General features: G+C 45.7%; 2 protein-coding genes and 1 long non-coding RNA gene across 16 annotated transcripts in view; 1 reads left to right on the forward strand and 2 right to left on the reverse strand.

Moving 5' to 3' along the window:
• Positions 1-7,216: 7,216 nt before the first annotated feature.
• Positions 7,217-14,270, reverse strand: OTX1 (orthodenticle homeobox 1). 5 transcript variants are annotated; one of them, XM_036890439.2, is made up of 6 exons: positions 14,072-14,270; positions 13,641-13,709; positions 12,206-12,288; positions 11,833-12,039; positions 10,789-10,940; positions 7,217-9,528 (listed from the first exon to the last, which is right to left on the reverse strand). In XM_036890439.2, exons 4-6 carry the CDS (start codon positions 11,927-11,929, stop codon positions 8,725-8,727), a joined length of 1,053 nt encoding a protein of 350 aa, XP_036746334.2. In that variant the 5' UTR covers positions 11,930-12,039; positions 12,206-12,288; positions 13,641-13,709; positions 14,072-14,270; the 3' UTR covers positions 7,217-8,724. The 5 variants fall into 5 exon arrangements, with proteins under 5 accessions (XP_036746334.2, XP_036746331.2, XP_036746333.2 ...); XM_036890436.2 differs by lacking the exon at positions 12,206-12,288 and adding an exon at positions 13,801-13,991; XM_036890438.2 differs by having other exon boundaries at positions 13,801-14,270.
• Positions 14,271-15,812: 1,542 nt separating this feature from the next.
• LOC118914997 (uncharacterized) lies at positions 15,813-20,367 on the forward strand. The gene is made up of 3 exons (XR_005025841.2): positions 15,813-16,557; positions 18,206-18,371; positions 19,391-20,367. It is a non-coding gene; the product is annotated as an uncharacterized LOC118914997 (long non-coding RNA).
• Positions 18,366-26,973, reverse strand: part of EHBP1 (EH domain binding protein 1) — a 445,289-nt gene continuing 436,681 nt past the window's right edge. For all 10 annotated transcript variants that reach the window (XM_057497152.1, XM_057497151.1, XM_036890374.2 and 7 more), the window contains 3 exons: positions 26,057-26,130; positions 19,620-19,734; positions 18,366-19,424 (listed from right to left, as the gene is read on the reverse strand). In XM_057497152.1, coding sequence (XP_057353135.1) covers positions 19,334-19,424; positions 19,620-19,734; positions 26,057-26,130 — 280 coding nt within the window. In that variant the 3' untranslated portion in view covers positions 18,366-19,333. The remainder of the gene's footprint in view (positions 19,425-19,619; positions 19,735-26,056; positions 26,131-26,973) is intronic.

Here is a 26,973-nt window from a genome sequence, read left to right on the forward strand (position 1 = left end):
TAGAGATTTGCTTCTTTATGTGCACCAGGATACACATACAAGAATGTTCAGAGTAGTACCATTACAACTATCCCAAAATTGAAACAACCAAATGCCTACCCATAGTAGAAGAGATTGATACAATTGCAGTGTATTCATACAGTGAAATACTGTAAACATACAGCAATGAAAATGAAAAATCTACAGAAACACAATAACATGAATGAATTGTATAATGTTGAATGAAAAAAGCAAGTTACAAAAATAAAACAATATAATTCTACTCATGTAAGATTCAAAATAGGCAAAACACATCTACATTGTTTAGGAATGCACATACAAGGTGGTTAAATGATAAATACAAGAAAACAGCTATTACAAATGACAGGATAGTGGTTACCTCTGGGGAAACAAAAGTGAAGGCAATAGGCAAGGGATACCCAGGGAATTCTGCAGTCCCGATAATGTTCTGTTCCCCCACTTTGGCTGTGGTGATTACATGGTGTAAGTTGATAACCATTTGATAAAATGCACATGTGTTCTATGGACTTTTAAATATATTTAATAACTTAAAATCTTAATGAGCTAAATTTTGAAACTCTTACATTTAACAGGAGGTATAGTATAGTGAGAAGTAACAGAAAAGATCTTGATTCTAAGGACGATTAAAAGAGATTAAGAAAACATGCTATTGAAGCATTCAAAACTAACTTTGAATACCACGAAGAAAAAAGACAATGCTATATCTGAGATGAATTATATTTAAATCTGTTTCAGGGCTGGTGACTAGATTTCATTCTTTCATTTTTACCTACCTTGTGTCTGGCATTGTGCCAAGGACTGCGACTACAGGAAAACAGTCCTATTTCTTAGGTGTCTCTCAGCACTAGGACCCTCACTGACTTCTAATCTCTTGTGGGATAAAATAGTTTTCTATTTTATTGATTGGAATACTGGTTTGGGGTGGGGGTAGAATCTCAGTTCCAAAATGTACAAATAAAAAGGCATGGAGGAATTATCAAACCGAGTATAGGATAAAGTTTATGCCTCAATCAAGGATATACAGGGAGAAAATACATGCGAGGTGTTTTCTTCTCCAAACATGAATAAACATAGACAACCTTTATTTTTTACATCAGGTAAGAGAAAGTTTGAAGAGGTCAGTAGCAGGAACTGAAACATGGGATGAAGGGTTTTAAAAAACAAGAAATAAAGATACAATTTAAACAAGACTTCTGCTGTGTTGCTTTTCTATAAAGGAAACATTATCTATAAAGTGATGTGATCTTTATTACCCAACTTTTTAAACTTTTTTTATTTCCAGATTTAGCTATGAAAAATGAAATTTACCCTGAGAAGACAAATATTTGCTACTAATGAGATTTTAAAATTAAGCTACAAACTTCAAAACTCAAAAAACAAAAGTTCCCAAGTTAGTGTAGTTGGAAAATAAGATTCCAAGTATGTGTTTACAGAGAAATTAAGCCTAATATAAAGAGCCATTATGTTAATCTCAATTCCATATCTGGTTTACACAACTTTCCTTTGATTAGAACTTCTATCATATTTGCTTAAAAACAAAAAAAAAAAGTCAAGAACAGAAAACCTCACTCATAAACATGAACCAGCTAGCAAGGAATTTTTTTTTTTAATAATAGAAATTTAAAATTTTTTTTTCTTCAGGGCTAGTTGATCCGGCAGATGAGTTGCTACACACTCCTTAGCAGATTCTGACTTCCATGGCCACCATCCTGGCAAGGAATTAGTAAGAAATTTAAGTTAAAAGGGGAGACAGAAAGATCTAGTGTGAGACTAGTCTTCTCATTCAGTACTCTATTAATATCTTTCTGACACTCATAAAAATGAGATTGAAGTGATGCCCAGAAATATAAATGTCATACTGTCCTAAGAAATAATTTTCACTTACCAAAACTCACATTTTAAAACTTGGACTTAGATAAAATATGTTTCGTTGATGTCAATCTGGTTACCTGATTCTCCAGTGATACGGTGGTATTTTTTAAATTAATGGTTGTTAATATACTGAAAATTTTATGTAGCTCTTATGGTCAAAAGAAAATGGAATCTGAAGACCAAGTACCAACTATGTAACCCTGAGTAAATCACCCAAACCACTCTGAGCCTCACACTAACCAACCTCACAATATATGAGAGCAGATAAAGGATATGTATAAATAATGTATGAGCTACGAAGTATGGGAAGTTCAGTTTCCTCACCTGCAAAAACAACTTTCTGCAAGCTAATATTTTGTATTCAATTTTCATTACAGAAGAAATCCAAATATACAGAAGTGTAGTATAATGAAGTCATATGTATTCTCACTCTAGTTTCAACAATTATCAACTCATGGCTAATTTTGTTTCATCTATACTGTGCACATTGCCTGTCTTCCTCTATTTCTTGAAGCAAGTCCCAAACATCACATCATAAACTAAGAGCTAAAATCCTATGTTCTTTTTTAGTGACTGTACAGGTAAATGAAGTCCAACAGGGAGGTCTGAGTTAGAAATAGGAATTTGAAGGTCATCAGTAATGAAATCAAGAGTTGAACCTATAAACTTTAGATGAGATCACATATCCATTTTTGGGAAACAAGAAGATTCTTCTGGTGCTCCTTCATTAAGAGTATAAATGGACATAGAGCACAATTCTTCCATCAAAGAAGAAACTGTGGATTTTCAAAGGCCTATAGAACTTCCATATCCTGATCTTAATTGTTTTTATGCCTTAAAAAGGTGTGCCTGTATATTAATAGTCACTACTCTAAAAGGATTTAACAAAATCCCTAAAACATAAATAGACTTAATTTATGTAACAAATGTAAACACTACTGGTATTGTAGCCAATTTCAAATCTACTTTTTGATGTATTTAAGAACTTGTTATTCCACATATTTTCCTTTCTCTTTAATAAAGTGTGTATGTCTGTTTTATACTTTCTTTTGTATGTATATTTCACAATAAGCATTTTAAACTTTAAATAGAAAACATGATTTCTACATCTAAATAGCTATGCCAGATGATGGTATATCTTACAAACATTTAGAGCTTTGAACATACATAACAATATTTGTCTAGAAAAAATATTTTATAAACTCTTTAGACATCAAGTTGAGTCAAAAACCATTTAGTCCTACATTTTAATCAATTTTACCCCAAATGTTAAAAATAGTTGTGATTTATTTACACTCCACTTCAATCCTGAAAAAAATTGTGACTCAGTTTTCTTAAATACAAATTTTACAATCCACTTTAAAAGAAATTTAAATTTTCTAAAATAGTCTTCATAAACTGTTCAGTAAAGATTAACCTTTGAAAAATGAAGTATTTATGACCTTTGGAATGTAATGGAACTTTGTGTCTTTGATTATATTAACCACCAAGTAAATTATCCCAAGGGAGTAGGAGGGGTACAATTTTTAGAAACATAATAGATTTTCAGTGTTTAAATTTTGATGGGTCCTCATGATTAAACTGAGACTAGTCCTATTTGATTAGAACTCCAAAATATTTTAAGCATATCCTTATCTTTGAAGTAATAGTCCCAGAAACATGAATGTACAATTCTATGATTGAAAGGATGTGTATTTTAGTAATCATACCATATAGGTGTTGGTTATTTTTTTTCTAAGAAAAAATTGCATATACTTAAAAGCAGTTTCAACTTTGGCTATATTATGTAACTGCCATTTCACCTAAAATACTGAAGGATTTGAGGGAAATACTTTTGATTTTTAAAAACTTTTGTAAGACTGTACCTAGTGTGTTTTAAGTAAAATCCAAGTCATTTTTAAAGCATGATTAAAGAATCATTAGGTCAAAATGGCATGTCCCCCTCTCCCACAAAAAACCCAATTCTTTTTTCAGATATCAGTAAATATCAACAGGATGGTTAAGTGGCATAATTGCTTTTTCAGGAACCATCTATTAAAACATAGCCAAAAACAAAAAACAAAGAAAAAGCTCCTTTCCAAAAAAGTATATTCCTGACACCTACATAACTAAACATTCTTGAAGATAACAAAGATATTTTCTTGTTCAATAAGCAGTGCATTATTATTTAGTATTTATTTTTTGGTTGGTGATTTTTACTTTATTGCATTGTTGAATACAAATATTCTTTAATTAAACTTAGTGAGCTTTTTTCATTCTAATTTTACATATTAAGATGTATGGGAGAAGGGAGAGTAAGTATGAAAAATACAGAAAACTTGTTGAGAACTTGTTCAGTTTTCAATTAAGTAACTTTATAAGATACCTTGTTGCTGTTCCAAAATTAATTCTGCATCAGAAGTCAAATGATTTTTTGGGGGTCTTGAATAGTAATGATAAAAACTTTCCGTACCACTAATGTATATATTAACTAAATTTAATGTGTCATATACATTCTATTTCTGTATCTTTAAGGAAAACCTTAGTGCCTGTCAGTGTTTAATGACATCAAGAACACTAATTCTGCCAGAGTAAATTTATCATGTTTTCACAATCTAAAAATTCGTGACTTATCTGTGAAATTTCTATTTTCAACAAAATACATGAAAAATAGTAATTTTCTTTGGACACAAGAAATGAAGCCACTCAGCATTTTGGTCTCCGTAATGTAACAGGCATGAATTTGCTCATGTTCGGTGTCTTTTCACCTGTTTTTCTCTCACGTTTCTCTTTAATACCCTATAGCTTTAAGGAGGTTTTTTCTCAGGAAAAAAAAAAACCTCCCAATTCAGGGAAATTGTCCCCATATACCCTCAGTAGGTACTGCGAAAGAATACTGCAAAGCTCTACAGCAAACGAAGTTACTTCACTGAGTCTTTTCTGAGCTTCAGCAAATCATGCAGTGCTCTTGAGATATTTGAAGATTTTCAAAGAATTATTTAAAAACACAAGTACGACTTATTCCTCACACTCACACATGTTCCCTTCAAGGTAAACTGTATGCCCTTAGAGTATGAGCAGCGATTACAAGTTATAAGTGGAAAACGTGAAGATTTCGTTGAGCACTCAAAGAAAAGAAAACTGTTGCGGTCTTAACGTTGCTAGATATTCTCAAGTCGCTAAATCTCCTTAAGTAGCCTCAAATCTAGTTGCTTCAGTTGTGTCAGGAACACCGAAACACAGACGCAACAAGTCTTCTCCCTCAGGACAAGGGTGAGCTCAGGACGGTTCACAGAGAACCGGCACGTAACAGGTGGGCGGCCCCGAGAGGGCTCGGCGCGCCCGGCCGCTGCCCGCTCGCCAGTCCTCCCGCCGCCCGGCGGCCCGAGGTGCCCCGCGCCCTCCCGCTCCTGCTTTCGACTTGGCGCCGCGGGGCCTCGGCGCAGGCTGGGAGGCCCTGGGAGAAGCACGTGCCTCCTCTCGAAGCCTCGATTCCGGGCGGCAACTCCCGCCGTACCGCGGGGCGCCCGGCCGCCGGCCCCCCTCTGGCAAAGTACGCAGGCGCCGAATCTTCTAGACGCCGCCAAGTGGCTGGGCCGCGGGGATGCTTTTTATCTACGCACCCGCAGCCTCAACCCAAGTGTGAAGTTCTGGAACATCCCAGGCCAAGGGTAGCCAAATAACAAATGCCACTAAACTGAGGCCCAGGGGCTTGGGTACCTGGCTCCGGAGGCCACAGACGTGCGAGCAGGTGCGAAGCCTGGTCTCCTGGTTTCACTCCTCCGAGCAGCCAAGAGGACCGCTGGGTCGCACAGGACCCGCCGCGGAGAGCTGCGGGTGGGGGCATCTTAGCACCTGGGCCTCGAGCGGCCCTGGCAGCTGCTGCGTAACCCGGAGCGGCCCCAGCTGGGTGTGCGGAGGACAGCGCCCGGGAGGCCTGCCAGCCCGGGTGCCCAGGCCCGTGCCGGGCGGGCTGAAGCCGCTGCTCCAGTTGCCGCCGGCCCAGCCTCTGCAGCACGTGAGCGCCCCGCACCCGAGGGGCCACGGCGCACGCCGCCTGGGCGGCTCTGCCTCGCATTTAACTGGAGACTCGGCCCAAGGAGGAGCTGCGCGGGCGCGGCCGGGCCCTACACTAGGGTCTCCCTCCGGGGCGGCGCCTGCGGGCCAGGCTTGGCAAGGCCTCGGCTGCGCCCCCCCGCGGGCCTTTGTGGAGGCGGGGACGAGGGGCTTGCTGGACTGGGAAGGCACCTTGCGCCCGAGCCGGGCCTACGGGTCGGAAGCGAGGACGCGGCTAGGAAGCCTTCTCTACAAGCGGGGCTGGCAGCCCTAAGACCTTGCTCAGCGCGGGACCGTAGGGGGAGAGGTCGTTCTCCAGACCCGGCCTCAGGGTGTGTTCTCAGGTCTCACGCGGAATAAAGAAAAATAGGATGTGTTCGTCACTTCACAGGAAACTTTTCGTTGTTTCCTTATTTTCTTCTCGCCCGTGGACAAGTTGAGCAGCTTCTCGGTCTTACTTACACCCAGGTGGTTTCAAACCAGAGTCTGGACTTTGAACTTCGAGCTCTGGGTTTCCCGGGGGCTCGTCCCACCCGATCCCACCCCATCCCCGTCTTTCCTCAGGGGTGGGGGTCCCGTCCTTCCCGACCCCACTGCAAGCCGAGAGTCTTCTTCCCCCACCAAAAGTGGGACGCGTCCTTGTTGACTTTCCTAGATTTTGTGCGTGTATTTTTAAAAAACTCAGTACGAACAAAGATAATTTGGCTACTTCTGGCGGGGGACTGAAGGTTTGGAGGGGCATCTCAGCAGGTGGGAGGAATGACTCGGAGCCCCCAGCCGCCATGAAGCCACCCAGTTCCGCAGAAAAGAAGGTTGTCTGCTGCCAATATTCAGGACATGGATGGTTTTTTTGTCGTTTTGTTTTCTTTTCCTTTTTGGCTCAGCACTGAGAGTATTACAGAGCCATCCTTTCCCGCCTCCCGACCCTCTTCCCCTCCCCCTAGTCTTTCTAGTGCAGGCAATTAGGGTGAAGAAATCAGTGCCAGGCTCCTGCCTCTGAAGAGAAAGGAATTGCTTTGGGAATTGAGTGCTGACACCAGTCTCTGTCCTGGATGGCAAGAGGGGATGCGGGGTCAAAGCGCCTGGGGGAAGAGGCCGGGCTGACTAGGAGGGGAGGACACTCCCTTAGAGAATGTTTCTGACTCCTTTTGCTGCATCCTCCCGCCCTATCCTTTGACCTCCAGTTTCACACAGGTCATTAACAAGCGGGTTATTAACACGGGAATTTCCCTTTTTTGGGTTCCCTGAGACCAGGACTTGGGGCTGGAATCAGGGAGCAACACCGACAAGCCGTTCAGTAATTTGCATTTATTTTAGGGAAATAATGTAGATAAAGGGGGAGGAAGGGAACTGCCTTACATTTCAACAAGTAATTTGTGATCTTCACATCGGACAAATCAAATTTACAAATTACTTTCCCACCTACTGGACAAAACGGCCAAAGCCAAAATTGATACACAGGCGCGGGCTTTCCGCAGATTTCGGAGAATGAAGGTGCACTAAAAACTCACTAGACAAAACGGGATTGTTTAAAGCGAGAGAAACCGACAGAGGATTTGTAACCAGGGTTTAGGGCCTGGGTTTGTCCGTTTGTTTTTCCATAATGATATGTTTTTATTTATTTCTTTTCTTTTGTTTTTGGTCTCTAAACCTGAACGGCAACCCTGTGCTTAGACCTGGTGAAGGGCTCAGTCCTGCGCGCCTGCCTAGCCTAGCCCCTCCCCTGTACCCTAACCTGGTTGTTTCCTGCACACTCGCGGGCCCTCCCACTCCTCCGAGCCCAGCTTCCAATAATCAAAAGTAATCCTCTTTAATAAATACACAAGAGAGAAAAGGTGTGAGAGGGTAGGCCAGCTTTGCAACAACAGAAAAAGTAAAAGCGCCATCGATGGAGAAAGCGAGAAAGGGGGACTGAGTGGAAATATTTTTTGCTTTTGTTTTATATATATATGTATGTGTGTGTGTGTGTGTGTGTGTGTGTGTGTGTGTGTGTGTACGTATATATATGCATATATATATGCTGTATATATCTTAAAGTTCTATTTCCTGGGCTCTAAGATGACATATGCTCAGTTCAACCAACAGCAACTTTAAAGTTTAAGTGGTCCCTGGAACGGGCCTGGCTATGTACAACATTCCCGCCGCCGAGGCGGAAGCTAGAGCCAGTTCTACGCAGGGCAGGGCTGTGCGCGAGAGCGTAGGGGCGCTCTGCTCCCTGGGGCATTGCCCCAGCTCGTCCGGCTCGGGAGGAGGGAACGCCAGGAAGCTCTGGCTTGCAGGCGGGGATCTGGGCCAAGGGCAGCTGAAGGGGCAGCAATGTGCACGCGAGAAATACTTAGTGGCTATTTTGATTTGGAGTAGAGTGTGGGTGCACGCCAATGGGCAGACACATGCCATCAAGTGACTCCAGTGTCCAGAAAGAATAAATAAAAGTGTAGTGCCCAAACAACGAGTCAGAGCGAAAAGCCTCCGAAGACTCCAAGTGCATAACTGTCCAGAAAGACTGGAAGAGGGTGACTTAGGAGTTTGTTAGGGCTTGAGGAGGGGAGCACACAGCTCGCCTACCGAACTTGTGCTCCAAGCCAAAGCACCGATCCCCTCATCCAAGGGGTGGGCGGGTGTGCACATCTCCCAAGCAAATGGCACGAAGATGAGGGTGGCAGTGCAGGCAAAGGGCATCTTTTGGGGGCATGAGAATTCAAGTCTGGAGAAGCCGAGGCAAAGGCGGGTGGTGCAGCAGCAGGACGGGACTGCGGAGGACGCAGGTAGTGCGTTCCTCCTCTTCCACTCCTGGGCTCATAAGACCTGGAACCGCCATGAAGCTTGGTCCTTATAGTCCAGACAGTCGGGCGAATTGAAGTTGAGTTTCCAAGCGGAGGAAGCTGCGGCGGCACCAGGCTCCTTGTAATCCAAACAGTCGGCAGAGTTGAAGGCAAGCCCGGAGCCGCCGTAGCCCTGGTGGTGGTGGTGGTGATGGTGATGGTGGTGGCCTGAGGACTGGCTCAACGGATGGTGCGCGTGCGGATGGTGGTGGTGGTGGCCCGCCATGGAGGAGGGTGCCATGGGGCTGAGCTGGTGATGGTGCGAATGCATGGGCGCTAGGTAGGAGCTGCAGTCCACGCCGCCGAAGTAGGAAGAGGAGGGCGCAGGGTAGCCCTGGCCGTAGCTGCTGCCCTGGCCGTAGGACATGGGGTACGAGGCTGCCGCTGACGCAGCGCCCGCGGCTACCGAGCGCTGCATACACGATGCGCTACTAGGGGCGGCCAGCGGCTCAGGCACCGACACCGACGCGGGTGCTGAGCCTGGCGAGATAGAGGCCGGACTCCAGATGGACGAGGTGGCCGGCGTACTCAGCGACGACGGGACCGCCGCCGCCGAGTTCCCTCCCAGGCCCGCAGCTGCCGGGTTGGCGGAGGCGCCGGACGCCGAACTGGAGGACGAGGCGGAGCTGGACACAGCGGGCGGCGTGAACTGGCCGCTGCTTTCCGAGCCCGAGCTCTCCCGCACCGGGGACGGCTTCTTCTTGGCTGGGCGGCTCTTGGTGCCGTTCCCGCTCTGCTGCTGCTGGCGGCACTTGGCACGGCGGTTCTTGAACCAGACCTGCAGCGGGCCGGGTGGGGGACAGCGTGTCAGAGGCACAAGGGGAAGTTGCTCGTCTTCCGCCCTCTAGACCCACCACCGGGCCTGGATTTCCATCCCTCTCCTACCCAGGCCTTCGCCCCTCCCCATCTCCGGCGGCGCCAGACCCTACCCCAGCGCCCCCAGGTCCTCCACCCTCCCCGGTCCTTCTGCTCAAAGATCCTCCTCTGGCAAAGTCGGGATGTGCACCTCCCCACCCCAGCGCGACTCTGCCCTGGGACTGCACAGTTGCGTTTGTCCAGTAGAAGTTCAGCCGTCTCTAAAATGCTGCTCTTGGCCGCTTCCCAGCAGCCCCGCGTATGTTTGGAGGCCCTGTCTTCTGTGAACACATCTCAGGAAACAGCGGAGAGGCACAGCGCAGGCCGCGGGGGGTGGACAGTGAGCAATCTAAGGCCGGAGCCTGTCTTCCCTGAAGGCCCAGTGCTGGCCAGGGCGATAATTTGGGTGGGAACAGAGGCAGTACTCGGGGGGACTAAGGAAGGAAGCCCAGACAGAATTTCGTTCGGCTTCTTGGTTTCTAACTGGGAAACCAGTCTTAAGGTTCTCACTTTTGGAGGGCCCCGGTACATGGCATGGCATTCCTGGGTTTTTTTCCTCCAGCCTCTGGGGGAAAGAGGCAAGATAAAAGGACTTTGGGGAGAGTTCTGAGTTATAATACCAACAGTATTTTCGGGACCCCTTCATCGCAAAAACAGAAACAGCAAAATCAGTAGCCGGATTTTGCATTCGGCATCCTCTCCCTGCAAAGAAAACGTCTGATCAAACTGGCGCCACCCATGGAGCGCACGCCCAGGCAGGGCCCTGGGGTCAGACCACGCTCCACTCTTCCATTTCCAGTATGCCGGGGATGCAGGGCACGAGCGGAGGAAGAATTCAGGACCCGGAAGGAAACTGCGAAGTCCTGGGGCAGCCGAAAAACCAGGGGGCAAGTGTCAGGCCCTCAGGGGACTTGACTTTACGGGAGCCTCTCTTGTCCTCTCACAATCCTATAAAGGGCTCTCATTACCGAAAGCGCCTCGGGGCCAAGGGCCCCAGAATACAGGGCTCTAAGGTAGTTCCTTTAACTTCGGCCCTCTTCCAGGTCCCCGCCCAGCGCTAGGGGGAGTCTGAGAGAAGCTGCCCAGTCTGTACGCCCGCCCCCACTCCAGACCATCCTCCGGAGGCTCTCTCGGACAAGCCCCGGAACCCCTACCCTGACCCTTGAGCCCCAGGCGCGCGCACCTGGACTCTGGACTCTGGCAGATTGATCTTGAGCGCCACCTCCTCGCGCATGAAGATGTCAGGGTAGCGAGTCTTGGCGAAGAGCGCCTCCAGCACGTCCAGCTGCGAGCGCGTGAAGGTGGTGCGCTCCCGCCGCTGCTTCCGCGGGGTAGCTGAGGGGACACGCGGGGGCACCTCGGGTCAGCGGTGGCCACTCGAACCCGCTCTAGAGGACGCAGACAGGCCCCTGGCAGGCCCGAGCCAGGCCTTTACACAAGAAAGCCAAGCTCGGAGCAGAAAAAACTCCCCCGGGAAGGCATGCTTGAGTGGCCACAGGTGGGAGAAAGAGCATGCGTGCGATTGGGAGCTGGTGTCTCCTAGGCTCCAGGGCTGCCCCCTTCCTTGCCTCTCAAAGGTTGAGAAAGGAAGAGAAAATACACAATCTCCCTTCTTTAACCCCCACCCCCCACCCCGCCTCCCTGATCCTCCACAATACACTCTCTTGCTGGAGGGTGGGGAAAGGATGCACAGAAAACACTTTCGGAAGAAATAAATGGGGGTTAAAGAGTGGGAGCAAGAAAAGCCAGAGTTCGGCTCAAGCCCTCCACTCCATATCAGCAGTTCAAAAGTTGGTGCAGGCTACTAGTCTAGAGGACATTTTAATTAGGAAAGGAGAATCCCCCTTCCTCAGTTCAATGAATCTTTTTGCATAAGGGTCGGCTCTTCCTATCAGGGCCTAGCGAATATCCAGATTTCTTGTTCAGTGTTGGGGAAAAAGGAATAGATTCATACACAGCCCATAAAAGCCACCCGTGGTAAATTAATCCGTGGGCAAATGTGTCCTGTGCTGGCGGTGGCACAGGTTGCCGGTGGGGAGCGGCCACGTTGCACATTTCTGCTGCCCTGGCTCACCTCACCCGCCAGGGACTCACGCAGCGTGCTCTGCACTGCAAGCACACTAAGCAACCTATTCCAGAGGCCTGCTCATCTACAATTCCTGGGCTCAAACCCGAGGGGATGGAAGTTCCCAAGATTTGTCAAGGCTGGGGCAGGACTGGTGCTCACCCGGATATCCCACGGAGGGGTGCAGAAGGTCCATGGCGGGCCCGGTCAGGCCCAGCCCGTTCATGCCATAAGGAGGTTGTTTGAGGTAAGACATCATGCTAACAGCCGGGTGGAGGCGTCCCGAAGGATCCAGGGGGCCGGGGCCAGGCGCAGTGCGGGGCTCCCACCGCGCAGTCCTTCAAGCTCTATTGCGTCTGGGGGCCTGGCCTACAGAAAGAGTAGACATACGGAGATGATCATTCAGAGCCATCCCGGCTTCCTGGTCTCGGAGGCTAGGAACCACGGAATGGAGGGAGGATGGGGTGGAGGGGGACAGGGAACACACGCCATGGAACTGCTCAGGGCAGTCAACTCGGCTCTACAAAGACCTTACCCAAAAGACCTCAGCTTCTTTGAAAAGGTTGTCATCGCCTCTTTTTGGGCTTGGAATGGGTCAAAGACACTAGTAGGGCATCGCTAGGAATGGGGAGAGGTTAAAAGCAGAGCCAACCCGGGGAGGTCAGAGCCTGATGCACGGAGTGTGCAAGGTCCCACGTCAAGGCAAAATTCTGGTCTGGTGGAAGGCAGCCTCATACTACACAAGCAAACGTTTACTAGGCTCCCTGGCGTCAGGCTGCCCATCGCATGAGAGGTTCTTTCGTTTTGTTTCAAATGTTTTGAAAGGCGGACGTGAGGGAGAAACTTCAGAGAACCCACTGGGGCACTGCAGAGGGCTAGCAGAACCTGGGCCTCTCCTGGACGCATTGCCCACTTAGGGTACGTTCCTTCAAAGGTCTCCGCGGCTGGATCCAGGCTCCAAAGTCTACAGCCACCCCTCCAGGTGACCTGTCTGTGCCCAGCCGCTGAAGCATTGGTCACCCGGAATCCCAGCAACCGCAGTTCCTGGCCCAGTTCCCCCAGAGGCGGCCTGGAGGCACAGAAGGAGCCACTGTGGATGTGGCTGTTCTAAGACATGGTCTGTGATCATAGGCACCTCTCCACAGCCGCAGGCCCTTCTTTGCCAGCGCAAGTCTGTCCTTTTCTCCGCCGGGTCCTGGCCGCGGACAATATGGTCCCAGTGGGAGCTGAAAGGTGACCGGCCTGTAGCCCCAGAAAGTCTCGCGGATTTGGGAAGCCTGAGTACGGCAGGTCCCATGCGCTCTGCTAATCGTACTGGCTGAACCCGCGGCCGCAGAACCCCATCCAAACTAGAGAACTAGGCCTCGGCGGCACAGCTTGCACTGACCCGGGCCAGAAGATCGAGAAGCCTTGCTTTCCCAGTTGCCCCGAATCTGAGGCGCTGTTCTCAGGATCAGGAAGTGGCGCTGGAGGAGTGGGACTGGGCCCCAGAGGACCTGTCGCTTCACCCGCCTTCGCGGGAACTCAAACACAGGCCTGGGAGCGGGCTACGGAGTTCAGGGAGAGAAGTGTAGCTAAGGAAGCTCCAAGCTTCTATTCTCTGGGACCCCAGGCCTGGGCTGGAGGAACCGAGTTTGCAGGGAAGGAGACGAAAGGGAAACAGCCAGAGCTCTTGGGCGAAGGGGCAATGAGACTCAACCCTCGGCGACATTGCTTAGGCTGCAGTGCGAGTTTTCAAAGACTTTTCTTCAAACTTAGCACTTCAGCACGATTGCTTCGGAGGAGGCGGGGGAGGGGGAGAGAGGCCGGAGCAGAGCTCTTGGGTCCTCCGCGCACCAAGAGCGGAGTCAGGCCTCTCCCTAGTCCGGCCTATATGCCGGGGACCGGGAAATCGGGGACCCGTTTGAGGAGGGGAAGACAAGAGCCACTGACGCTCCCAGTCCCGGGCGGCCCCGCGGCTTTCTCCTTACCTGCCCTCAGCTGCCGGGGCCGCTCACCATCTACCTCGCGCCCTCACACAGACCTGCCGAGCAGCCAACCTGTAAAACAGAGAGGCACAGGATTACCCGCCAGGCTGAGCGGTTGGTCTGAGACCCTCGCATTTCTTTCTTTCCCCAACTTCCCTCTTACCCTTCTCTTTCTTTTCAGTGGCTTTGTGAGTGTCCCTCCAGGTTTCACTTTATTGCACAGACACTTTGTTTGGAAAGCTCTACACGTTCCTCGGACACAATCTCGCCCAGGACCGCGCCGAGGGGCCGCAAGGGGGAGGGTGGGAGGTGAGGGGGCAGAGTTGGGAGGCGGCTCGCGGCTGCCGTTGCCCTCTAGGTACAAAGTGGAGGCGGTGGGGCCTGGGGAAGCCCTGCAGAAGAACTTCGCAAACTAAATAAATCAAGCGATTTACCTTGTCGGAGTGGCTTGTCTTGCCGAGTTGTTTAGGTGATTGGAAATGTAGCCTGATGAAGATTGATCACCTTTCTACTGCCCTCCCCGGGTATGTGAACGCGAGGTGAGTGCGTAACGGAGCTAAGCTGCCAATCCCGGGCCCGGCGCGGGCTGAGTGACAGGGAGCCGGGCAATGGCAGCACGAGCCGGGGGTTACCTCCGCGCGCCCCCGCCCTCCCCCGCCCCCTGCACCCCGCCCTCCCTCCCGCCTGCCCCGCCCCGGTCGCGCGCTAACTCTGGGGCTTGCCTGGCAAAGGCGGCGCAGAGCGAGGTGAGGAAGGCGAGCGCTGCGCCGGAGCCCGGGCCGCGGGTGGGGACTCCGGTCCCGAGGCCGTCCCGGGGTCCCCGCCCCGTCCTCGCCCTTTTGGCGCCCGGGAGTGAGTGGCAGAGAGAGAGGCGAGGCGCTGGAGAACCGGTTCCTTAGCTCTCCCGCGGGCCACCCGGCTCGGAGGCCTGGCTGTGGGCGCGAGGACGCCGGAGCCGCCGGCTGGAGGAGAACGGGCCCCCGGTCCCTCTCCCGGCGCCGCGAGCCCCAGCGTTCTTCCAACACCGCGCCACCACCTGCAGACTGACGCCGCGGGCAGCTCGTGCTGGCACAGGCTACTCGGCCGAGCCGAGCAGCTCCGGGGGCGTCGATCCCGCCTCGGCGCCTCAGGACTCTCGCGCCCGGGAACATCACCGCAGGGAGGCACCGCCACTTACCTGCTCCTCGACGTCTTCTGGGGTTCCCAGTACCCACGGAGAGTGTTTGCAAATCTTAAATGCTTCTGAAATGCTGGAGCCCAGTGTTCCCTCCCCCTTACACACACTACTACTGAGTGAAAAGATTTTGATGAGAAACTCTTTCACACTGTGTCTGTCTCTTACCCGGTCTCCTTCTACAGGGACTGTCTGAGGGGAAACAAGGCCACAGACCTCAACCCTCAGTTTCTTGCCCACTTGCCGCAGAAGGAGCCTCCGTAAGGCGATTTCCCCGGATTGTTAGGACTGGCGAAACCCATTTCCCAGCCGAACAAATTTCGCAAACCTGTCTACCTGGGTGGACTTTTCAAAGTGCAAAAAAAGTTTTTGCCGCATTCCTGAGAACGGCAATTCTTTTAAATGGTACCTCCTCCTATTAGGCAGGACTTCACTCCCTTTCGAGGAATTCCTACCCCTCTCTTTAATCCCTTCTCCCCTCCCCTCTACTCCTAACAGGAGGAGTGAAAAGTTTGAACAGGAGTAAGTGTGAGGGTGATTCCCGGAGCCGACAGGCGTATTGCGGTGGGGAGCACCGGCGCTGCCCGGGCTGCGAGGTCGGGCCCGGAGAGCCAACCCGGCTCTGGGCGAGGAGGAGGAGCAGAAAGAAGGGGGAGTCCGCTGAGTGAAAAGGGACCGCAGCCGCCGCTCATCAAAGTGCTCCCCCTCCCCCAAGCGACACTTTCCTTTGCAGTCCGAATAAAATACGGTAACAGAATATGATGGAGGGCACACTGTTTCCTTAACTGCTTGTCAAAGGACCCGGGAGATCTTCTTAGGACCTTTAATAAGGCTTTGGTCGGTTCTTTTGTTGATCTCTCAAAATCAACTCCTTCTAATTGAAGTTGGAGCTGAAAGCGAGCTAATGTTCAAAGAAAGTGGCCGCCAGACCAACGAAATTACATTTTTTTTTTTTGACGATGAAGGAACATCTAATCAAAGGGGTAAAGGAGGAGGGGTGGGGTGGGGAGTATGAAGGAGAAAAGGAGGTTTTACAAGATCCTTCTCTGGTTCACAAAAGTCAGCGACACGGGCGCTTCACTCCAGAACAAAGACACTGCGGCCCATTCACAAAAGGGAGAAAAAGAGAGAGAGACAGAGAGAGAGGGAGAGAGACAGAGAGAAACAATAACTGAAAGAGAGAAAAGGAAAAACATGGAAAGGAAAAGCTTTAACAGGAAAAGAAACTGCGCACAGCGCAGCGCCGATCCGGGCGGAGACACACCTCAGGCTCGCAGAAGCCCCCGCAGGGAGTAGCAAGCGAGGCCCGCGGCTCGGAGCCCCAGAGATGGGTGTAGAGGTTTAAAGAAAGAAATTAAATACACCCCGCCTTCATTTCTGGTAAAAAGGCGCGGGCCGGAGCACACTAGTTTGTGCATGAGACATTGAGGGAGTCGGGCTGTGGGGGCGCTTCTGCAGAGTCGGCCTCCCTAGCCAGGCACTGCCCTAGCGGGGCCTGCGCACTCTGCCTGGGCCAGCACTCCGGTGCCAGGGTTCGTGCCCTTGTAGTAGTTCCTCAATCACTCGCACTCCTGCTTCCTCCCGGCCCTGTTTGGCCCGCAGCTGCATCGCCCGGCCCAGGTCCGGCGCGGTGCGGTGGTGCGGCTGTGCGCGCTGGAATGTGCTCAGGCGGTCCCCAGGGCCAGCCTCTCGGGAGTCCGGCGCTCTCGGTTCCAGATGCTGCCACCGTCTCGGGGAAGTTGGGAGGTATCAAGTAGCACTATTGCCCCCACCCCTCCGCCCCCAATGAGAGTATTTATCTAATCCCAAATTGCAGGAAAATTTCCTTAATGCTCAACCCATAAATCCCGGGATTAAGAGTAGAAAAAGACAGGGGAGAGGGAGGAGAAGAGAGTGAGAGAGATGAAAGTTTCTTCTGCGCGGTGTAAAGGATTCAGGCGGCCGTCGTTAGGCAGACGTCCAGGTGGGAGACTCTGGGCCAGACGCCGCTACTGTTCCAGCAACGGCCGCAGCGCGGGGAGGGCAAGAGGGGGCATCGCCGGGGAAGGGCTTGTCCACTCTGCTTGAGGCCCGGGGGCCGGGAAGGGGGCATAGAAGTTGGGCCCCGGGACCCCGATCCAGCATCCAGGTGACCTCGAGGCCAGGCCAGACTCTGAAGGACACTTGGGACAGGGGGAGGGGTTTGGCTGAGGGGCCGTAGGATCCTGGCCAGGGGCGGAAGTTCTGCACCGGCCCGAGGGCTGTGCCCAAGCTAGTCCGCTGCCAACACTCCTTCCCCGCGGCCAACTCCGGGCCCACAGCTTCTTTTCCCGCAGCGCGGGCTTTCGGGTTCCGGACCTCTCGGCACTCTGGGCTCGCGCCTGCGCTCAGGAGGCAGCCTCTGGGAACCATGAGACAAAATCGGGATGCGGCGTCCTCGCAGCGGGCCTGACCCCGCTAGTTCCGGGAGTCCGCACTCCGCCGCCGCTGCGGGGCGTGCGGGCGCCGCAGCGCAGCCCAAATGGAAAGCCCTCGGGGCTCGGGACTGGGGCAAGAGGGACAGCAAATCGTCTAGAGATGGCTTGTCTGTCAGCAGGCCGGGAGCAGTTTTGGGGAGCCGACTCTGCGAGGCTCCTCGGGAGGAAGGGTTTCCCGAATCCAGCGTAAAATGGGGTGGGTGGCGCTGGCCACTGAGGCGTCAGGCGGTTTCGGGCTGGCGATTTCTGTCCGCCGGCTTCCCTGGGGTTAGAGCAGGCTCTGAGAGCTTTCCCCAGAGAGCGGCAGCGAGCTCTGCTCTCCTGCTCAATAAAGAGGGCAAATACCCGATTTCATTTAGTTCCGATAACTTTTCAGTAACTTAAAAACCTCATGAAGAAATTGTACCGTATCAAGTTATTTGAAGGCAGCTGCATACTTTTCGAACGTCATTTATGCTTGTGTATGTATGTGTAAATATTTGTGTGTATATATATGTACGTGCGATTTAGGCTAAGTATAAATGATAGTGGACTTCGCTGTCTCCAGACTTGTTGAACTAGCTTTCTTTGTTTTGGACACCTCTGTAGACGAGCAACGGAAACTACCATAAAATCGCGGTTTTTTCTATAGCCTAAAACTTGTTCAAAGTTCCCTTTCCCTCATCGTATACCCAGACACCTGCACACACTAATGCAACTCCACCCCAAACCCTCCTCCGTTCTCTTCAGCATCTACAGACTTCCCGATTATCAGAAGACAAAATTCTTCTTCATAAGAGTGCAAAACTCATTGAGGCATTAGCATTTTTTTCAGTGCTGTGGAATCACAAATTTCCCTAAAATTTTAACAATAGGATGGCCCTTTACAAAATATGATATAGTTGACATTGCTTAAGGAAATATAACTAATTGCTTTTCAATTCACATTTGGACGTCAGCAGGCCCTTTTGAGATGGTGGAAAGTTTTTCAACTCCAAATACAGCCCAGTATCGTGCCCTGCATTCAAGAGGACCACATCTTCCTCACGATAAGTCTGGTGGATACACAAACTTATGAAACCAGTGGCAAGTTTTCATTGCAAGGAAGTAGCAGCAGTGTTTAAGGTAAGAAAGTTTCTGCTTTTATTGAAAATTTATATATGATTCAGTATTGTAATAAATAAACATAACCATTTTCACACACAACAATGACAGTTCTATGCTGTAGAAGAAAATATTAATTGATGGAAGTACTCATAGTGGCAAGACCGACTTTTATCAATACAGAATAAATATTAACAGCATTCATGAGCCAACGTGGAGACCTAACAAAATGTAGGAACCAAGCTAGATGTAACAAATAATTATCCAGAGAAAAAGATGGCGCATCCTCAGATGATAAGACTTTCTTTGTAAACTGATGCATGTCAATTAGCCCCATCCTCACAGCTCACCTTCAAATCACAGGACTTGTCTCAGGCTATGTTAAAGGGCTATCCTCTGAGGAAAGCAGAGGAGAGGAACCCTATTATCCTTACAGTGAAATGCAAAACAACTGCAGAAAATCCCACTGGTAAATAGAACACAGTTTAATAAGTAGATGGAATATGCTCGAACTATAACATTTAGGTAACAGAGTCAGTGTTACATACGGCAGGACTGGATGAAAATCATTCATGACATTTTTCTCACCCTCTCTCACCCCCCTCCCACCATTATGCTATTAACAAAAATGTTTTCAGATTTTCTTCCCATCGAAAAATGAGTGAAAATAATAAGGGAAGTTTTTCTTTTCTTTCTTCTTTGAAGTTTCTCGAATACTCCCAATACCAATCACTCACAAGGTGTCTGTGCAAATTTAATTCGCATGATTTCAAGGAAATGATTAACTCACACACACACACACACAAAAATCCTTAAAGCTACTTCGGAATTCTGGAAATGAGGGAGGAAGAGGGGTGGTGGTGGTGGTGGTAAATAAGTACAATCCAGCCAAACAAAATGTCAAAAGTTTTAAATCAGTGAGTCTGACTTTTTCCAGCCTAGGGACCCAACACTAAAATGTTGGGAAAGATCTGGTCCAGCTGCTACTGAAGAACACATTTTTCTTCTTTCTTAGCCATCTTGCCTTTGTTTTGCTCCAGAGTTCGCTCCAAATGCTCATCTTCTTCTTCGGCCCTGGAAGTCACACAGGAAAAACAATTATTTTCCTTCGTGGAGGGCAGAGCAGCACTCCCGTCTCACCCCGCGTTCCGAGGCCAGCGGGGCCAGTGGGAGGCTGCCCGCCCAGGACCTCCGCTCTGAACTTTCCACAAACTTCCCCGCCCCTCAGCACACAGTAGAGCCTCGACCCCGACCCCACCGCCCACTCACTGCTTCTCCTGCGCGTCCAGGTCTCTGACGAGCGCGTCGCGCTTGTTCACTAGGGCCACAAGCTCATCCAGCAGGAGTTGCTCACGTCGTTTCTGGGCCTCGGTCTTCTGCCAGTCTGCGGAGGACGGGAGGCTCGTTACCCACCCGCAGAGCCAACGCACACAGGCTCCCGCCCTCCTTGGCCCTCCTTTTCTAGTTTCCTTGTATTCCTCTGCAAACCGTATTATAGAGCCACTAGCTAGTGTTTTATGGGGAGTTTGGACGTCGTGGTGAAGATTTCACCCGCCAAACCCAACTCCCTAAATATTTCCTACAGATGGGGACAGCTACGGCTGGGCTGGAACCTGAAAAACAGACCAGGTGTGAGCCGCGGCCAGCCGGAGCTGCGCACCTGATTTCAGCCAAAAAGGGGAGGGGAGAGGTGGAGGCCCAGAGGCCGTTGGCCTCAGGGTTGGGGTTGGGGTTGAGGGTAAATGAGGGGGCGGGAAGAAAAGATGGGAGAAAAAAATCCTTCTGAAAAGGCTAGAGAATCTGCCTGGGAACCTACCCTCCTCCCCCACCCTCGTGCTCACCCCATACAGCCCATTCTTCGCTAATTTCCTCTTCGCTCTATTTTAGCAGTTGGATGTATCTCACACTGGGCGCCATATGCTTCACAATAACTTTAAAAGTAGTGAATCGGCTAATTAGCATTTTTCTTTGAAGTAAAAAATAAATTTGCTCTGCAATATTACACTGCAGCTCTCGATCTCATCACAGCCAGTTTTCTTTTGGAGAGGTTTGCTGGGTGGTTTCAAATCAAAGCACTTTTGCAGAGGAAAAACTACACACTTCTTTTTGAAACCCCATGTTAAAGGTTGGAAAATCCGATGGGCAGTTCTCTTTCCATGGGTAGGGGCAGCTTTTTGAAGGTTTAGGTCTCAATAATATATTTCCTAATCTTTGCTGGTCTGATACTTTCCTTAAGATGAGCAGCAATTTCGTTTAATAAAAACAGGACCAAATCGAACATTTAAAGCACTTTTGAAACCAAAGCCAACTGCTCTCTGGCCAGACTGTAAGGGCTTGTAACTGTCAATCAAACTCCAGTCTACCCCGCCTCCCTCATTAGGAAGGTAAACAATGAAAAGAAGAAGTAGATGATGAGGCAGATAGCAGAACAAATGAGGACCTAGAGGGAAACAGGACACCAGCTTTAAAAACAAAACAAAACAAAACAAAACAAAAAAACCCATGGCCACTAACTCATGCAGCCCCCTCCCCCAGCAAATGCACTTTCCAAAAAACAGAGGAGTGCAATCCTTTCGGGTTTCTCTCTTCTCTCTCCATTGCCCTGGGCAGTCATGTTAAAACTCACATGGCTGGTGCTTATTCAGATAAACCTAACAATGCACACCGCTGGTTACCATGTGAATCTTCACAAACCACACAAGAATGCGCTGGTTCAAATCCCCCCCGACCCTCTCCAAAGCAAAATTTATTCAAGACAGCAAACCGCTCAGCAGCTTTATGAAAGCAAATGGTGCTAGAGGGAATTCTATCTTGTATTTACAAATTAAAAATTAGATGCATCATCATGCAATAAAGGTTAGAATAGCAGCAGCAAAAAGCTAAAATAGCTTATTCAATTTTTATCATTATTCCTTTCATTATAAGCTCAAATACATACGTATATATGAAACATACCATAATCATCTGCATTTGATATAAAACACCAGACAAATACATTAAATAGCTGTTCACATTACATTTGTATAAAAAAAGGAATTTATTCCATAGCATTAGCATGGAGCAGAGTACATAAAATATTATGATGGAAAGTTTTTTTCTGAATGTTAGATTTTTAAAAATAATAATGAAACAGCAAAATTGAAGAAAAGCCATATCTATCACAATTTTATTCTCTGGATTTAAATGCAACTGAGGTCAAGAATGCTGAGCAATTTTCTTATCTGCTTCTTCTTCTCAATCAGTCTTATTCTACACAGCAGATAAATTAATACACATTCCAGGTTGGAAAGATCTTTAAGGTCATCCAGTTTAATTTCAGGTAACTGTAGTTGTAGAAATACTAACTTTGAGAAAAACCTGCTAAATCAGTAAAAGATTTGTAACTAAATTTCATAGTTATTAAGATTACCAGTTTTGATGAATATTAATTTTTGTGTTTCCAACATCAAAAAATCATTCTGATTATAAGCTTTAATTTATAACTTTTTACTTCTAAAACATTTTGATAAGAGCTTTAGGACTGGGAGATAATTTTTCTCCACCATACACTTAAAAAATATAATTAAATTGAAAACTACAAATTTTTTTAAAACCAAGAAAAAATAAATTTTAATAATAGTGTTTTAAATTATTACTTTCCTGCACATGACCAACTTTTAAGGCTTTAATTATAATAATCAGAAATATCAAGATTTCTTTAATTTTTAAAAAATAAGGCTTTAAAAATATGGAAGAGAGAAAACCTTTTTTAACCCTGAAGTATTAAGTAATTTTTAAAGTCTTAACTTTTTCTTAGATCAATAGTGACAGTTCTTGTAAGTGCAAAAAAAACATTTTTAAGCTATGAATATTTAGCTAATTTTCATAATTTCACAGTCAAATCTGACATTAGAATTTAAAATGTTCCAGAATAAATTTATAGGATTTTTCATATTAAATTTGTCATTCCTACATTAAAATCTATCTATAAAATATTAGTCAATTGTACAGAAAATAGCTATGTGCAGTGAGATTTTACACTAGCAAAACTACCTTTACTTTGTATTTATTTGCTTTCTCATGGGGGTAAATTCATACACATATACACATATAACTGAATGCTAATTAGGGAGCAAACTATTTTGATGACCTTTTAAAATAAACTTTAATAATACCTTTAAAATTGATCAAGATTCACATCTGCATGTTAAAACCTAAATTTCAAAATTTTTAAATCTCTTTCAAATAACTTCACCTAGACAAACTGTCATGTTTAAGAAACCTTAGTGCAAGTTACATGTTACCTGTTATGCATTTTAAGAAAGGATTACTTACCTATAACACCAGTCACAACTAACTAGATGCACTGACTTTGACTACAATGTGGGATTTGATTAATTTAAAGATTCCCGTGGTATTTTGCTACAAAAGCCATATCCTCTCCTAACAAATAGGATTAAGTTTTGATGCTGCATTTGAGCCAAAGTGTTGAAATAAAGAGATTCTGTTTATGTCCACCTGCCCTGATCTGTTTTGTTAATTTAAAAACTCTTTTTTACATATAGGACCAATTATTCCTTCCCCGATTCAGTTTATTTGCTGAAGTTGATAATTGCCTTGAAAAAAAGGCAAAAGAAATACCTATAAACACTTTAATAGAAAGGACCTAAAGTTCCTGTAGTAAACCTTCAACTTCACCACTACAAATAAGCCTGGCACTTTGATGAAAATTAACACTACTTTTATAAAGAGCACATTGGGGGATTGCAGTCAAGTCTTATCTTTAGTTCCAGTCAACTAGCAATCCTGAAAGAGTCTGCATCATCATCAGAGCAGGCCATTTGATAGGATTCTACCGCTGTACCTGATCAATCTGTGGAAGGCTGTGGCTGTGCTGTGTAACAAAGCTAAAATAGATTTACAAATAGGGTTTTAAGGGATAAGCTCCTCCACAGGATTACATATTGATTTTAAATATAAAAACCTTATCATATAAACCATAACTACAAAAATAGTGAACCTATGCATAAATCCCTTTAGAAGAGCACCCACTTCAAACTCTAAGCCAAGAATAAATCAAGATGTACAAAATCCCAGAGAAGATCCATTTCTTGTGCATAAAATGAACTCACCACTTTCCAAAAGCCCACCCCAATGTGTGCAGAAATGAATTTATCTTTCCTTAGGGGCACTAAATAATCTGGAACAAAAAAACTATAGGAAAAGTATCTGAAAGATGTTTGTTAGCTTAAGGGATCCTACAACTTAGCTCAGTAGAGTGAAATTCGTGCTATGAAAAACACCTTAGGGAAAAAAGTAGAGAACAGGCCAAAGTGATTATGGATTCTCAGAAGAATGGACATACTGGATTTTTTCCTCTCAAACTAAGCTGTTAATATTTCTTTCAATGTGCTATGGTATTAGTATTCTATGCTTTTCTCCTGGTGAATGGTCTCAGCAGATTTATTTGAAAAGATTATAGCTTATTTATTATGGAAACCATCTTATGGCTAAGTAGAAGACATGGGAAAGAAAAGAGGAATGAACTTTAAAACAATGGAAAGCAAAACAAATACCAACCAATACTGCCTATTCATGTGTTTTTCTGTGGTGTTTTAACACTCCAAAAGGTTATTAAACTGCATGTGTACATTTTAAGTGTGGGCTCAGAGCACACTGCCTTCATAGAACTTATCATCATGATGGTCAGCACCTTTCTGGGCCAGTCCAGTCCACATACTGCCCAGGCTAATGGGGCAGGCCTCTTTCTAAGAAAGTGTTTATTTGTAATCAGCAGGCTGCTTCTTTCCTCAAGTCTCTTTTTTTCTCAACCAGCAAGACAAACTGGCCGAGAGCTTTAAGGCACAATCACATGTACAACACTGACATTAATTAAAAGAAAACAAAAACAAAAACAAAAACAGAACAGAATGTCAAGAAACTAACAATTGTATTAAAGGTGTTTGGAAAAAACACATTATTTTCTTCCCTCTTCTTCAAAAATATGACTTTCTACTAGAATGTAGAAGAACTGATAAAACATTACATTATTTAAGATTGTAGGTCTGGTATATAGGGATAGGACAGCCGATGAAACTGGGCTCTTCTGTCTGTATCATGGCCCTCCTTTTAAGATGGTATTTGGTAATAATACTCAGTTGGGGATAGCAGCAGTATCTACCTTAAAAGTCAAGTGTATTGTACTAAGCTGTATTTTAGGGATGATTTAACTCTCACAGATGTGAAAGAGTGGGTAAAAAAAACCAATACTCTCTTTTGAATATAATGTATAATGAATCTATAAAGAATTAACTATATAATGAGTTAAACATTATACATACTATCAATACCTACATTTCATATTACACATACATGTATATGCCATATAAATACCATTTGCTACACCTACTTTTCAACTATTTTGCTTTCCAGTCTCTTTTAAAGACTATATACTGTAACTACAAAAAATTCTATCAAGAGGAAAAATATCATTTAGTGTACCTGTGCATTTTATTTCAATGGCAAATTTCATAGAATGTCTTAAATAACTTTGACAAATTTTATAGTCATTATCAATGGTATAATTTGATACATTTGAATAGTCTCTTGAAGTTAGCTATCCAAAGCCTTTTAAATAAAGTAAATCTGATTTCTAAATAAGGATATATACAAATGCTGTCAGTCACATTTATCAAATGAGATTATGAATATTACAAATAATTACAAATAAAACTTTTATAAATGGGTAAGATAATATTTAGATAAATAGCAAGTATTTTATTTAATAACAGCATTAATTAAAACATTTTTAAAATATGTGGTTTCATTTGACTTTACCTTACAAACTTAAATGTCCAGTTTTTGAACTAATTAGAATTGACTTATTATGGATCAGGTATTCTCAGGTGAAGAAGGAAATTACCATGGACAGTCAATGGGTTAAGAGGTCAATACAGAATAGGAAAATCAATTTGCATTGATTAGACAAAAAGTCCATTTTACAGAGCCCAAATAATTAGCTTTTAAGCAGACATCTTTAAACTACAAGACATTCTCAACTAAGTACAAGGAGAACAGCATTCTAAAATGCCTTAGAATTAAAAAACAAAATTATATATAGCAAATGCCATAGTTAAGATAGCTGATGTTTACTGATATTATAAACACTGCTCAGAATTACTATACAATTCATTTAAAAGCTTTATGAGAAGTGTGAAAGTATTTCACATCTTCCTTTGCCAATCTTTGCCTGAACAGTCACTTAATAGGAGTTGATATCTTAAGAACTCCAGTAGACTGAAGACATTTCAGGGTTGACACCAATTAAATATTAAAGAAAAATTTAGAATTTGAATGTGAAAAATCAAAATGATGAATCTTTTCCAAACTTCCCCAGTGGAAACAACTTTAAATTGCACATAATAAAATATAATTAAGTAATTTAACTCCTTATATTTCCCATCTTATGGACATTTAAGTTTACCAACAAATGTTAACTTAATTTTGTGTTTAATAGCCAGTATAATGATTATCTGTCTGAATTAGGGTTTATATGACTTAGATTTCATATGACTATTGCCTTCTGACTCTAAGGCATTTATTTGCAATTCCTGTAGGTCCCTAGTCAGACCACACCTAGTGAGACCATAAGAGTATTAATTACACCATTCAAGTCTCTTTGACAATTGATACCTTATACACCTCACTCCCACCACAGCATTTCTTACCTTCAATGGCTAGCATTGCCCGCAATTCCCGATTCAGTAGCTCATACCGCCGTTCTAAATCATGTTCTTTTTCCCTAGGCAAGTTGCAAAAGTTCATCAATATGCTAATTACTAAATCATTAAACACTTAAAAGAACCTTTAGGTTACATTGATTTTAGGACTCATAACTGACTTTTCTCTTAAACTTAAAGCTACTCCAAACAAATGATATACAAAACTAAAACCTTCCTCAGGTTGAATATTTACTAGTACTATTGTTTCTCTCCTTCAGTTTGATTGCACAGAGGAATATTTGAATCTGCAGATAAGTAGTCTCATTCCTCAATGCTTCTTGTATTAAGTGCCAGGTGTAAGGCTATTTTGTAAAATATTTTTCATAGTTCATAATACATCCTCTTTTGTCTAGAACTCCATGTAAAGGGAATACAAGAAACATGAAAATACTACCAGTGCAAATTTAGTATAGAGACAATTAAAACCTCAGGAATAGTTAAGTTTTGTGCTCCTTCATAACTTTTTTTAACAAAAAATTTTTAGGTATGGCAGAAGTGACAAAAATAGAGGTTTTCACTAAAATAAAACATGTAAGCTTCCTCCTTATACTTGGCATAATGTAAGAATATTGCCAGTGAGCAAAAAGGAACAAACATTAAGTACTATCATGAACTAAGTGCTGAAGTCTAAGAATGGCTTCATTTGGTCTAGTCTCCACTTTATTGTAATTCTTGCAAGCATTAAATGGTCACTTCTTTTTAAATCATTAATCTTTTTTTCTCCAAATTTAGGGTACATCATCTATAGAATACAAAGATACTTTTGTCCTTATTAAGAATTATTTTAATTTTTAACTTAAAATTTGATGTTAAATAAACTTCAATTTTATTTTTTCTTCTCTACCTTTTAATATAATCCAAAC

This window comes from Manis pentadactyla, chromosome 2, assembly GCF_030020395.1.
Source record: "Manis pentadactyla isolate mManPen7 chromosome 2, mManPen7.hap1, whole genome shotgun sequence".
Taxonomy (NCBI): domain Eukaryota; kingdom Metazoa; phylum Chordata; class Mammalia; order Pholidota; family Manidae; genus Manis; species Manis pentadactyla.

Coding starts and splice junctions, on each gene's coding strand:
- OTX1 (XM_036890434.2), bottom strand. CDS start 11,929: ATGATGTCTTACCTCAAACAACCTCCTTATGGCATGAACGGGCTGGGC. Junction 10,941..11,832: donor CCCCTCCGTGGGATATCCGG/GTGAGCACCAGT, acceptor GTGTCCCCTCAG/CTACCCCGCGGAAGCAGCGG. Junction 9,529..10,788: donor TGCCAGAGTCCAGAGTCCAG/GTGCGCGCGCCT, acceptor GGCCCGCTGCAG/GTCTGGTTCAAGAACCGCCG.